The 13,737-nt window shown below is 39.7% G+C and overlaps 1 protein-coding gene across 2 annotated transcripts; it reads right to left on the minus strand.

Moving 5' to 3' along the window:
* Positions 1–205: 205 nt before the first annotated feature.
* Positions 206–6,564, minus strand: LOC103718400 (uncharacterized). 2 transcript variants are annotated; one of them, XM_008807202.6, is made up of 3 exons: positions 6,013–6,564; positions 3,196–4,976; positions 206–1,030 (listed from the first exon to the last, which is right to left on the minus strand). In XM_008807202.6, the coding sequence occupies exons 1-3, from the start codon at positions 6,334–6,336 to the stop codon at positions 817–819; spliced, it is 2,319 nt and encodes a 772-aa protein (XP_008805424.4). In that variant the 5' UTR covers positions 6,337–6,564; the 3' UTR covers positions 206–816. The 2 variants fall into 2 exon arrangements, with proteins under 2 accessions (XP_008805424.4, XP_008805425.4); XM_008807203.6 differs by lacking the exon at positions 206–1,030 and adding an exon at positions 1,032–1,591 and having other exon boundaries at positions 6,013–6,517.
* Between the last annotated feature and the right edge of the window lie 7,173 nt (positions 6,565–13,737).

Consider the following 13,737-nt stretch of genomic DNA (forward strand, 5'->3'; position numbering starts at 1 on the left):
TAATACAAAACAACTAAATTTGCAGAGCATGCAATAAAAACATTAAGGACAACATCAAATAACATCAAGAACACATGTGTTACTAAGACATTTCATGAACAAATGATAAAAAGAAAAAAAAAAAAAAAAAAGCTTCATAATGTATGAGGCTCATGCCGGGTTAGGGGAGGGGATGGTCAAATGTAAGCAGTCTTACCCGTTTCTATGTTTTGAATTAGTGACACTTAGGTCACAATAGAGCAAATTTACCATTGCCTCAACAAATCATATACAAATTATGATTAAAAGGTTAGCAAATAAATCACCTGCTTGCGAATTATCCAGAGAAAACATAAACTGTAAACAATGTAAAGGATGTCTATTAATTCAAAGAATATCATGATCACAGGTCTGCCCGTGGAAGTCCGCTGCCATTGCGCTTCCAAGCACACAGGACAGTGCACAGCTCCAACAGGCAGTGCATCTTGTTACTGAAAGCAAATATTCCTGTTCCTCACCTGGATCCCGTGAAAAGTTTCAATGTCAGCTACAGTGTGATCGAGACAGCCAAGCAGACTTTCCAACCCATCAAAAGTGTCGATGGTAAAAGGTAATCAAGACCCAGGTCCCACGCGGTGGGTAAACATCCAAACAGGCAAGCACACTGATTTGAGCTATGCGTGTGCTTGGCGCCATGACAAAAATGCAGCAATTCCTTTCGTCTTACTGGCAATCTTCTCAGAATTCTTACCTACTAGAACACTTGAAAAGATAGGATTTTGTTACATACCAGGCCATCAAAATTATAGTACACCTTAACAGGAACCGAATTTGAGATCAGGAATTGGAGTCAGATCTCTCAGTCTTCTCGGGAATTGAAAGGTTGTCCTCAAGCATGAAAGAGAGGTCATGCATCTGAGATAACAGTTCCTCAACTTTGAAATTGGCAGATTCTGGAGTTAAAGCAGCAGTAGAATTCTTATTAATATCAGTGGCCCCTTGCACAGAAGAATGGGAATCCACACCAAATGTCTCATGCATTGCACTCATCCTGCAGGCCGAGCAGTGATAAAAGAACAATAATTTATGCAGCCCCAATTTATTAAAACAATATAAGGGACAATTTCAAACCCTCCTCTAAATTTGTAGTCTTACTTTGCAAAAGATAGAAACAGAGGTGAAGATAAGCCAGCATGACACATACCCAAAACCTGATACTACCCTTAGATACGAAGTACAGAGAAAATCCAATGATAAAAGAAGACTACTCGTTACTGACCAAAGCAGACATACCTAATATATAAAAATAAATGGAAGATAACTGCAATAATAACAAGAGTATCAGCAACGTTTGGTGAAACCAGGAATAACAATATTATTGATGACTCCTGATACATCATACAGTTTGGTGGGAAGTACAAAAGGATAGAAAAAGAAGTAGAAAGTAAATGCCACAAGTCATTGTTGTTTGGAGCATGATTGATGTGGATGACGGGCTTGTAAACTTTTTTGTTGCCCCTTTCCATATTGGTCTCCTATTTTTCCTTACCACTCTTAAAGAATTTGTAGTCATTCCTCTAGTATCTTCTTATTTTCACAATTGATTTTATTGCTGCAAATATATATACATAAAAACAAACTTAACTAGCTTATATATATATTAAACAAACAAGATATTATAAACTTAACTAGCTTGTATATTATTAAACAAATAATGAATCATAGGAACAATAACTTTTAGGCTAACAGTTAATAGTTTAAATGTTCGTATAAAAGTGCCATGATTGCAGGTTAGTGTAACTTATGAAATGGTAATACGATATTTTATCTACGCAAGACTAAACAACTAGGTGGCTTCTTGGGCTCAAGATGATGCAGGTAGTTGCTTAAGTGCTACCCTGAATAATGGAGCAGTTGTTCTGGTTGCCATTGATAATAATATGGCATGTTAAAACTTTTAATGTTTAAGAAAAAGATATCCCATATAGGCATATCTAAAATTTCTTTAAATGGTTTCACTCCAAAGAGTCAAGTAATAAAAAAAGGGACTCTAGTAGTTATTTAGATATGACAGTTGTGAAAATATCCAATTCCCAATAACTTAAAAGTTGCTTCTCTTTAGATATTATCAAATATGACTATTATTGTTTCATTTTATTGATATAATATTAACAGCATGCTCATATATAATTAAGTGCAAAAATGTAAAAACTCTGTCCTTGCACAATCTTGATGAATTGGACCCTAATATTACATAGGACCAGTTACATTTGTTCATGCCAGAAAATCTGCTAAAAAAAGGAAGCCTTAAGGGATTATTAACAAGAGTACAAGAAAGAAAATATTCCAAGGAAGGTGATTTAAATTTAAAAGAAAAAAATACGGAGGACAGAGAAATGAGAGAGAGAAAAGACAAAAGGGAAAGGAGCGTTCACCCTTCTAGGTCGACCAGCTAAAGTTGTGACCTGACATTAGTGCACTAGCTTATGTTCCCTGCCACTTATGGACAGCTACATCAAATAAAGTAGGTCCAAAAAACCCCATTAAATGGGACCCAATTACATAAAATACATTACATAACAGCATGTACCAATTACACAAAATACACTAGATAACAGCATGTACCAATTACATAAAACACACTACAAAACAGCATGTACACTGATACACAAAACAGTATATTTTGTAGCGACTGTTCTTTATAGGTGTTTGGTGGTCATTGTTCTCCAACGTGCATGTTTTTCATATAACAAAATTCAAGCATAGACCTCATTATATCTAGTGAGAACACTTAATTGTTCAGCGCATCTTTATATTAGTGAACTTTTCAACTAGTAATCATATTAATTTCCTAAAAGAAATTGAAATTGGATAGAGCACTATAGAGTCTTTACGTTATACAAGTCGAAAACATAAAGATCAACATGTATGCATATGACAATCAACTACAGAGTCTCTACTTTATATATGCAGAGAACATAATAATCAAAATGTGCACCACCTAAAGATACTTCCAATGTAATGTATATGCCTTTGTTAAATAAAATTATTGAGTCATTCTATCTTTTTTTCAACAGTACCTCACTAACCGGCGTGCATTAGCTGAATATCGATGAATAGCTAAGCTAGGACTTTCTTTTGGAAACTTCTTCAACACTAACATTACAGAAAAATTAATTTTATAAGCAATAACCAGAATGAATATTCATCATGTACCTGTTAGAGATTGAAACATCTAACGGCATATTGTTCCCCTCACTAGAAACATTTTGACTGCCAGGTGTTTGAGAAAAGGAGTATGAATGCAAGAAGCTGCCAAATTCCATACCTTGTAGATCCGCTAACCTAGTATTCGAAGGATATGCATGTAATGTATCCCCAGTTTGTGCCCTTGAACTCAATAAACTCCCCGTTGTTTCACCCAAGCTGATCAGACCTTGCCCATCATCAAGTGGGTCATCATTACCATTTACGGCTTTAGTTTTGTCAGATTCTTTTGTAGACTGTAGGTCCACAGACTTTGTTTCTGATGGATGATCCAACAATGTTGCCCCAGTTTGTGCCCCTGAGTTTGATAAACTTCCCTGTGCACTACCTGAGCTAGCAAAACCCTGCCAATCATCAAACAAGTTATCATTACCATCCATGTTTTCAGTCTTGTCAGACTCCCTGGTGCTGCTCATAGGCCCGAGATCCAATGAATTTGTTTCTGAGGAATGCTCAAACAACGTGGCCCCAGTTTGTGCTCTTAAATTCGATAAACTTCCCACTGCTTCACCTGTGGTAGTAAAGTCTTGCCAGTCATCAAATGAGTCATCATTACCATCCAGGTTTTCATTATTGTCAGACTCCCTTGTACTGCTTGTAAACCATAAATCTGCTGACTTTGTTTCTGAAGGATGCTCAACCAATGTGGCCCTAGCTTGTGACCCTGAAGTTGACAAACTTGCCTGTGCTTCACCCAAGCTAGTAAAGCCTTGCCAATCATCAAAGAGATCATTCTTACCGTCCAAGTTTTTAGAATTGCCAGACTCCTTTGTGCTGCTTGGAGACAATAGATCCACTGACTTTGTTTCTGATGGTAGCTCAGACAATTTGGGCTCAGTTTGTATCCCCAAATTTGATGAACTTTCCTGTGCCTTGCCCCAGCCGGTAAAATCTTGCCAATCATCAATAGAGTCATCATTATCATTTATGCTTTTAGTATTATCAGATTCCTTTGTGCTGCTTGGAGGCCATAGATCATCTTGAACCTCATGGTCTGGCATATAATTTGAGTTATTATTCAGTTCATCAATATTAGTTTCATCTTTGCTCTTGAACTGATCAGATTTACTTACTTCCCCAGTTTTCATAGGCCAAAAATCATCTGGAATCCAAGTATTACTTGAGGAAGGTTGACCTGCATCATATGTAGATTTTCCTGTGTTACCTTTGCTGCATATCTCATTCTGTACATCAGTCTGCCAGTTGATAGTGACCTCAGGCCTTGGTGCAGTAACAAATTTGGTATTTGATAAACCCTGAAACAGGTCGACTGATTTAGAATCAGAATCAGAAGTATTTGAATTAGCACTTTGAAACTCGGCCTCCCAAACTGTGAAAGAATCTCCAAATTCACCACTTTTATTGTTAAAAGAACTTGCTTTCATGTCTGAAGACCGAAGGTTCTCAAACATACTATCTGAACCAGAAAAGTCATGAATTTCTGTTTTCATGCTTTGCTTGCTTGGCATCATCTGTTCATTAGGTATGCTAGGAGCAGCAGAAGCTGCCTCTATCTTAGGTTCAGAAAAAAAGTTATCAAGGTCAACCCCTGACAACTTCAAAGCAAAAGCATTGGTAGGGGACTTGTTGTTTGTACTGCTATTATCAACTTCCTCCTTATCCAAAGGCCACTTCAGTTCCAAATCCAAAAGATCAGATAAAACCAAACCACCCATTGGTGTATCCTTGCCCTTAGGATCACTTGATTCAGTTTCCAAAGTAACAGGTTCCTGAAAAATAATAAAGCATAGTTTCTCATAGAAATATTCATCAAAGAAACTCATGATTTAAACTTTTTAGAGCAAGAACAAGAACAATACTGACTTTTAGATAACAACATATACTTACAGCATTTCCTTTTCACCTGTGTTTCCTAATAATAATCAATAGATTACATCCCTATTTAAAAGTCGTAAACATAGCTTCCTAAGTTATGTCTACCGGAAGACTCTAATAAGCTTCGACTTTTAATACACATAAATATTCCCAAAACATTGTTGGAACAATAAGCAATGCACATGTTAGTGTCTTTAAGATGCCAAAGCACTCATGTGCATTCACTGCACTAACTCTTCCTCTTCCTTTCTTTAGTTGACAGGTAAACAAAGTTGTTTGCTCCTATTCCACATTGTCAACTCCTTATGTTGAATGAAAGCCTATTCTCTACCACCTATCATCTCTTCTTCTTGAATTGTACAAATTATCACTATTGCATTCGTCAAGGGGGAGGGATATGGTTTTATGTCAATAGACACTCCTTGTTTTCTAAAAAATTCATACAGGAACTACCGTGATCAGTTAATATGATTGTTGTGGTTCCAAAAGGTCACTAAACCTTTAGAATATCTTAGACTTTATGTTACTAAATATTTCTTGGTGGAATGCAAATTTATTTATGCCAGCTATTCTTTTACGCAGAAACCGAGCATTCATCCTTCATTTTTTATTTTCTTTCTACCCTGCATAATCCCCTACTTTATCCTTGGGAGTAACAATCATTCTCCCTTGATTTTTCATCAGATTGATGACGGACAAAACAAGATTTCAGATCCCCCTTAGCAGTCCCACCCGAAATTACACGAAAATCAACTCTAAATAACTTATAGACCAAATCCTCAATTCTTGATTGACTTCCAAGAACATAAAAAAGATCCTTTTTTTTCTCTCTTCGTAAAAGCAGAACGAACTCTTCGGTGTGTAACCCTAGAAACCACATATAGCCAGATAAAAGAGAAATCCGGCATCAAATCAAAGAAAAATACTCACAGATCCATCGAGACCAAGGGATTCGAGGAGCTTCCGGCAGCCGACGGTAGAATTGAAGGAAATCTCGTAGGAGAAGCCTTCCTTCCCCCGGTCGGCGCCGCAGTAGATGCAGAGAGTGGACTGGAGACCACGGAGGAGGCCGCCGCGGCATCGCTTGCAGCGGAGGTAGGGGGGCAGGGTCGTGTCGAGCTCCGCCACCGCATCTTCGATCGAGGCGAGGGGCGGCAGCGCCGGGTCCGTGGGGTTGTACGACGGGACGCCGGCCGCCTTCCGGAGGCCGGACTGAAGCCGGTGGATCAGATCAAAGGGGATCTCGTACGCCATTGGGAGCTTGTTCCTGTGTCGGTGTCGGCCGATTCACTGGTTCCAAAGGCCAGCGGTGGTCTCCTCCCCGCTCTCACTCTCTCACAGATCTCAGCGCTCGTGAGCAGGATTGCCTACCTCTCTCCGTCGGAATTCCTGCGGTTCCGTCTTCAGGCAAAGTTTAGCCGACGAAAAGAAGTTTAGGCCCCCGGGTTTTCTCAAGTTGAACTTTGATGGCAGTGTGGCGGCAGATGGGAGGTCTGGAGGGGCTGGTTTTGTGATCAGAGACCACCGTGGCAGCTTGGTTGCAGCGGGGGGGCATCATATACCAGGTCTTACCGTTGTTGGGGCAGAGCTGCGAGCTGCCTGGGAGGGGATTACCTATACGAGACGGGTGCTCGGTGCTGAGCGGGTGTACATTGAGGGAGATTCATCGACGGTGATCGAGTGGATTCGGTGTGTTGACCGGTTTGGGGATGGCCACCCACTCATTTGCGATACCCGCAGGCTAGTTGCTGAGCTAGGCGAGCATCAGATTGCACATGCTTATCGGGAGGCGAACAGGGCTGCAGACTGGGTCGCCTCCTATGTTGCACGACATTCTGGGGAGTTCTTGTGGACATCCATAGCAGAGCTCCCGCCCCCTTTGTACTCTTTACTTTCTTTTGACTTGGCAGGATGTACTCAGATTAGAGCTATATGAATTGCCGTTCTCACCAAAAAAAAAAAAAAAAAAGTTTAGGCCCGGGGTCTAGAATTGGGTTGCTCAAATGGGCCGAGCTCAACTCATTTGTAGCATAGCGGTCCACTGATAGTAGGATAACGGATCCATGTTCTAAATCATTGCATTGAAAAAAAAAAAAAAAAAAAAAAGAGAGAGGTCATCTGCAGGCTTGAATCCATCGGCGCATTTATTCTTTTTTCTTTTCGTTAACTTTTTTTTTCTAATTTTATTAGCTACACTCATACACATTTTGTATGAGGTGTCGCTGTATAAAAAAAGACCACTCCGCTTGCCTTTATTTGAAGTCACAAATAGCCAAAGAACTGGCATGGCCAAAGGAATGTTATGTGATGAGTTGAATATGTTCCTCTATACTTCTTCTTCTTTTTTTCTTTTTACAATGTTGATATTGAAAAATATTATATTCAAAATATTGTATTTGAGTGGCACTAAATATTGTGTATATAGAAGTTTCTATTCATTTCAAAAATAAGAGTCAACACTTATTTACATGCGTCGCTTGTCGTGTCCATTCATGAGTGTAAGAATTTACGAATTACAACATCTCCACTTTGATGTCGCACTTCTACTTTTGTGCCATTAACTGTTTTGAGGATAATAGTCTTATCAATGGGTCTAGTCAAATCTTTGGCTGGTGTAGTAAAACATCTAAGAATAACATCTTGTTGGCACCAAAAATATGCATGTTATAGCTTTTTAAGTCTCTCACTATGTGTGCATGCACCAAAGTATATCACTTTTCTCATAGTAATGTATGCATGAATGTACATCAATTTTTCTCATATACTTCAAAGGGAGAACAAGAAGGTCATGAAATTAGTTTCTCATTGGGGCTTTTTCCTTTTTTAAATGTGTTCAAATTAGCCCTACAATTTAGTCCGTATCGATCATTAAATACCAACAAGTCATGTCATATGACTTGGAACTTCTTTAGATCTAATACGCTGGCCATGGATGAGACAATGCATATCAAGAAAACCCTTTCTTCAGAAGGAGGTCAAGCATGAAAACCATGGAAAACTTATAACTCTTTTAAGAACTTATAATTTTCCATAAAGAAACCATTTTTATTTTCCATACATTTTTTGTAGTCCATAAGTCTTGAAAACAAATATCAAAGCATGTCAACACCCTTCGAACTTCAATAATGTTTCTATATATGATACTTTTTTAATAAGTATTCTACTCGCAGTCTCACCATTCACTTGCCTTGTGTTACCCGGCACATTTCTGCACGTTTTAAGTTTTTATCCTTCTGAGTTGAAGAAACCTCGTATATAAGATATAAGCCCATGTTTGCACTTTACAAGAGGCAAACGTAAATAAGGTTTCTGTTATAAATATGCTTTAACAATGTTTTGCATCAAACACAGAAGCTTTTTATAATAAATTTATCCTCTATCTTTTTGCAGAGCTGATCGCTGCTGTGCTTTTTCAGATGAACCTTTAGAGTCCTGGGAAGGTAACCACTGCTCACGTAGGCGCCGCAATTGGATTAGGTCAAATCGGATATGAGTTAGTTTGGATACGACTCATATCAGAAATTCATCAAACCGAACCCGATTTATTTATTAAATAGACCAAAAATTTAGATTACTTATTAAATAGGTGATCCAACCCAGCCCACATAACCTTTTTTTATTAAACATATCAAGTTAAGTTAAACGGGTTAAAGAGGTTAAATGAGTTTTAAATAGGTTAAATAAATTTAAATAGATCAAACGAGTTAAATGGGTTGGGTTAAATAGAACAGAAATAGGTTGAGCAGTTTTAAATTGATTAAATTAGTTGGGCCATGACACAACCTAATTATTAAACAGATCAAAGGTTTAAATTTGAACCTAACCAAATTTATAAATATATTTAAACAAGTTGATCTATTGATGATTGTTGTAGTTCAAATTTGGCCTAAGGGTGACCACACCGGTGGAGTCGAGGGAGCCGCCGATGGTTGGAGGAAGAAGACGGGGCCACCTCCTGCACGGCAGCGATGGCGGACCTGCACAAAGCCTCACCGGTATTTCCGATGAGGGCTCTCCGACGATCAAGTTAGAGTGAGATAAATTTGGTCCGGCCAAAAAGTTTCTTAGAAGTTACTTGATCGGGTTATTTATAGTCCTGGTGGAGAGGCTCAGGTGGCAGAGGCATTGTCCACCCTCATCATGAGAGGGGGTGGCTCTGAGTCGAATGGCGCGCAGCTAAGGCTGCCGGTGGCGTGTGGTGCTGTCTGTTCTTGAAAACGGTAAGGTGTTGACAGTCATAGCAGGGTATGGCCGGAGTAGTCATGGCGTTGTCTTTTGACTGTTGAGGGCCAGCTATCGAAGCGTGGCGCAGTGGCGTTGCAATATACGGCTACGTACGAGAGTGTGGGCACACACATGGATGCGACTGTTGGCGAGGCCGAACTTGTTAAGAGGTCGCATCATGCATTTGGCGAGGTCGGCTAGACGGGTGTCGAGGATAGCTCAGCTCTCCGGATTCCAAGGTGTGCTTGGTGGAGCGCGCTCGAGGGTCGGGGCATGCTATTGAAGCGGTCGCCCCGAGCTCGATCGGGGCAAGTCGGCGAATATTGGAGGTCGATGGAGCTTTTGGCGGAATCCGAGGTCGGGATGATTCTGAGCCGGACCGAGGGTTTGACCGGTCGGCATTGGCGTTTGTTGGGCCAAAATCGAGCGGCCTTTTGTTGTGGGCTGGACGATCCATTTCGCCCCTCATCAATGATTTAAATCTATTTATGTCACACCCAGATCTACTTAAAGCAGGTTGCTTGTAGATTGAGTTGGCTGGTCGGATCATAAATTGCTATATTTACTTAGAAATGCTTTGTACCATACTAATAAAATTATGCCGACCATCTCCACTGAATGATTGAAGGATGTTATAGAAGTTAATCCAAATTCCACATTCACTAACATGTCCCACTTGTCTTGGTTTCACGTTCTAATCACATGAAATGATTCCGCACTTGCTCTCCAAGTTCACAAATTGTTTTTTTTTTTTGGTAAAATGGAATTTATTAAACTAATCTAGAGTAAATACATCTATGAGAATCAGAAAATAAAATGTCTAACAATTGAGAAGGAAAATTAATCACAGACATCCATAGTGCTGATCCGGTATGAGTAGCAACATTTGACACCATCCAATCCACTGCACTGTTAGCTTTTCTAAAAACATGTCTTACTTCGAAAGACTATAGAGATGCACTCATTCTACCTCAAGTGATGACCGCTGAGTTTTGAAGAAGAAGAAGTTGAACCGGTTAACCACTTAATAACGCTCAAGGAATCCTCTTCCAAGATGAGAGAAGCTTTCAAGATTTTAACTGTGAATGAAATACCTTCTCATGTAGCAGACAACTGCATAGGAACCACGGTGTCAAACTATCTAACTTGAACTATTACTACCGCATCACTTACATTCTTAATTGTTGCCACTCGGAACCAGCCCGACATATACGCCGAGTTAATAGGGTCGCCGGAAATCCCAGCTTGTCCGCCATCTCAATCGAAAAGATTAGATAGAGTCACAGCATGCCTCCGCGATGATGGTCCGATGACCACTACACTCAACCGGTGATGATCCCAATATGAGCGTCTATGAGTTGATGTTGGATGGTGGTTGGTGGAGGGACAACTTTGATTGGTGCTTCGATACTGGCTCTAATCTAAAATAGCAAAAACAAAAAAATCCATTCATTAAAGTGTATCTGATGAGGAACCTTTCGATGTCTAAATCAAATACAACTCTCAGAACATAGGAGGCCTAAGAGGAGCAAAAAGGTAGCGTAAGAGAGTGAAAAGAGAACTTATCTGCAACGCTTCCAGAAACACAACATATAGACGAGGGCCGGAGCCCACCCGAATTGTTTAGGACTATACGCTAGTTGATAAGGTAACAAACAACATATCTCACCCATGAATCATACCCATGCTTTTCTTCCGTGGGGATTTGCTTGGATGTCACGTATATTACGACACAACTAGCGATTACGGTCAAGTTGTTGCCGACTAGAGGAAAAGTTTGCAATGCAAAGGACTCCACGCACCTTTTGGGTCGGCCACATGGTAAGTTTTGAATGATCAGCAACTAGCCTTCAATGATCAGTTTACCTCATTGACAAAGATTAGTTCCGAGGTATATCACTAATAATAAAGCTCACCCAAGTTCACAAATTGTTTAAGCACGTACAGGTACCATAGGATATCAGAATGATCAACTCAAACCCTACATATAACTCACGACGGCCAGCAGAAAGTCTCAACCAAATCTCATACACAAATTCAAGTCTAGAATATTTTTAGCATCTCTTCTTTCAATCTTTCTTTCAATGCCCATCCAAAGCCTCTCCTATTGTATACTCTTAGGAACCTTCCTCCTCATCTCCTCATCCCTCATCCTACCTCGAGCCAACATCTCCAGGGAACACGTCACTCACGGCGACTGCTAGAGAGTAGTATAATTCAGCAATTCCCCGTACCCCACAATCGCCTTCGAGCCAGCCTTGGCATCCCTCCTCTCTGGTGGGGCTCTTCGCTAGCCAAGTATGCTGCTTGGTGGGCAAACTCTGCAAACCAGAGGAGGAGAGGTTGTGCTTTGTCCTACTCCAATACCAACTACGGGGAGAACATCTTCTTGTAAGAAAATATAAAATATATAAATAAATCTACCTCATCCTATCAATTTAAGCTTATGGAGCAAATGGTGATTTGCAGGACCAAGACTTCTCGCACTATACCCAGATGGTGTGGACTGCGGAGCTAGAGCTTGTTCATCAGCTATACCCGGGTTGTGTGTCCATGGGGACACCTTTTTCGCTCGCAACTATGACCCTCATGGCAACGTCATGGGTAAGAAGCCCTCCTAGTACACGTACACTCTCGAGCAATCATGCATTTAGATCTGAAAAAAATAAATAAAATATAATAATGAGCTACACAAATCCAGTAAGCAACATAATACCTCAAAGTAGGATCTAAGCATGCGAAAGAATAAGTTAAAGAGCAACATATTAATTGAAAAATAAATCAATTCTCGAATAATACATATATCTCTTTTTGAAATATATTATTATTTTTATAAACTAACACCAGAAATGCAACAACAGGCTATGGTTACGTAATCTAGTGGATGAATCAACATGCACAAAGTACTAAACACTACTATTATTAACCATCAGTGTTATACTAAATATCACTATTCTAATCATCAATGGTGCAATATCGAAACCAGTTTCTCATATTACAAGTCAACAGGGCCAACAAATATTCTTCATTAGCGGAGCCAGATCATATCTATGATGAGAATACATACATATAAAACAAATTTTTCATAATTTGCCCAGTCACATTTTTTATTTTTCATAACATAGCATATAACATATTTTAAAAATATTTTCTATCATAATATTGTTATGCCTAACCCGTTTAACTAAGTATAAAACAGATATCATAATCAAATTTAACTAATTATTATTTTATCAAAAATTTGGAAAATATATTTTAAAGCATTAGGTTACTTACCTCTTCTTACTTCAAAATTTTACTTCAGGCAGGCGGGTTAGGTTCACCTGTTTTAATATCATTAAAATATTATTAATTTATCATTATCTTAGAAGCCAAACAAAGTTTAAAAAAAAGATATTATTGGGGATACAACCTCATGGCCCAATCATGATGGATGAAAGGCAATGTTTATCAGGCGGCAGTACCCGACTGGTGAACTAAACTGATGAAGATCAAACATAATTTAAGTAGCTCAAGAAGGTCAATGATGACCAAATTCTAAAGAAATTTGATAATGTCGAGGTAATGAGCCGGCCAACTGCTCGGGTACCGGGGTATTCAGACCTTCAGCCCCGGGTCAACTTGGATCCGAACAAAAATGACAGGATCTTAAACTAAGATCCCTAAGTATACCTAAAGAGAGACAAGAGAGAGAAACAATATAGAAAAACAAAGAAGAAGAAAAGAAGAGCAAAGAGAGAAAAGAAGAAGAAGAAAGAGGAAGTAAGAGGTGAGGGCCACAGTCAGGTGGTTATGGTGGTCGACAGCTGGAAGATCGGCGACAGAGGTGACCGGCGGCGGTGATAGGGCGGCCGACAATGACAGGAAGAGGAAGAAAGGGTCGAAAACAAGGCTTTCAGCTCCCCTCTTTCTTCCTTCATGATCTCCGACGATGGGGCTCTAGTGACGGCCCAAGGCATCAAAGGGAACAAGTTGCCATCTCCGGCGACAAGTGTCGACAGTGGAGGAGGTTGTAAAAAGAAGAACAAAGTGGTTTTTGAATCCAAAAACAGAGGATGAAGAGAGCCTCTTCTTTATTAAATTTTTCTGGCAAAAAGTCAGCCGACAATGAAGCTGGTGAACAGAAAAACCAAGGAAAAGAAGATTAAGGGTCATACTTCTAATTCCGGCAAGGCTTGGCTGCGTTTTTGGGCGAGCACAAAAAGTTTAGGCCGTCGGCAATCAAAGAAGAAAAGGAAAAGAAGATAACGGCATATGTGAGGATCTTTCGATGAAGATGAACTAGGAAGGGTCGATGGCTTAAATAGAAGTAGAGGCTAGGCTTATCTTAGCCTCCGACAGAGTACATGGTGGAGGAGGACTCTTCTTACTCCTTTGCAATGGTTCACCAGGGCTCTGCCCTGTTCTGAATGGAAAGAGGGCCTTTAGGTC

Source organism: Phoenix dactylifera, chromosome 2 (genome assembly GCF_051530095.1).
Source record: "Phoenix dactylifera cultivar Ajwa chromosome 2, Ajwa_hap1_PhDact_Kaust_v1.1, whole genome shotgun sequence".
In the NCBI taxonomy this organism is placed as follows: Eukaryota; Viridiplantae; Streptophyta; class Magnoliopsida; order Arecales; family Arecaceae; genus Phoenix; species Phoenix dactylifera.

What these genes read in the sequence shown, in the direction of transcription:
- LOC103718400 (XM_008807202.6), bottom strand. Translation starts at nt 6,336, where the DNA reads ATGGCGTACGAGATCCCCTTTGATCTGATCCACCGGCTTCAGTCCGGC. An exon ending in CCCTTGGTCTCGATGGATCT is followed by an intron (nt 4,977 to 6,012) that starts GTGAGTATTTTT and finishes ATTATTTTTCAG; the next exon opens with GAACCTGTTACTTTGGAAAC. An exon ending in GATGTTTCAATCTCTAACAG is followed by an intron (nt 1,031 to 3,195) that starts GTACATGATGAA and finishes CTCGGCCTGCAG; the next exon opens with GATGAGTGCAATGCATGAGA.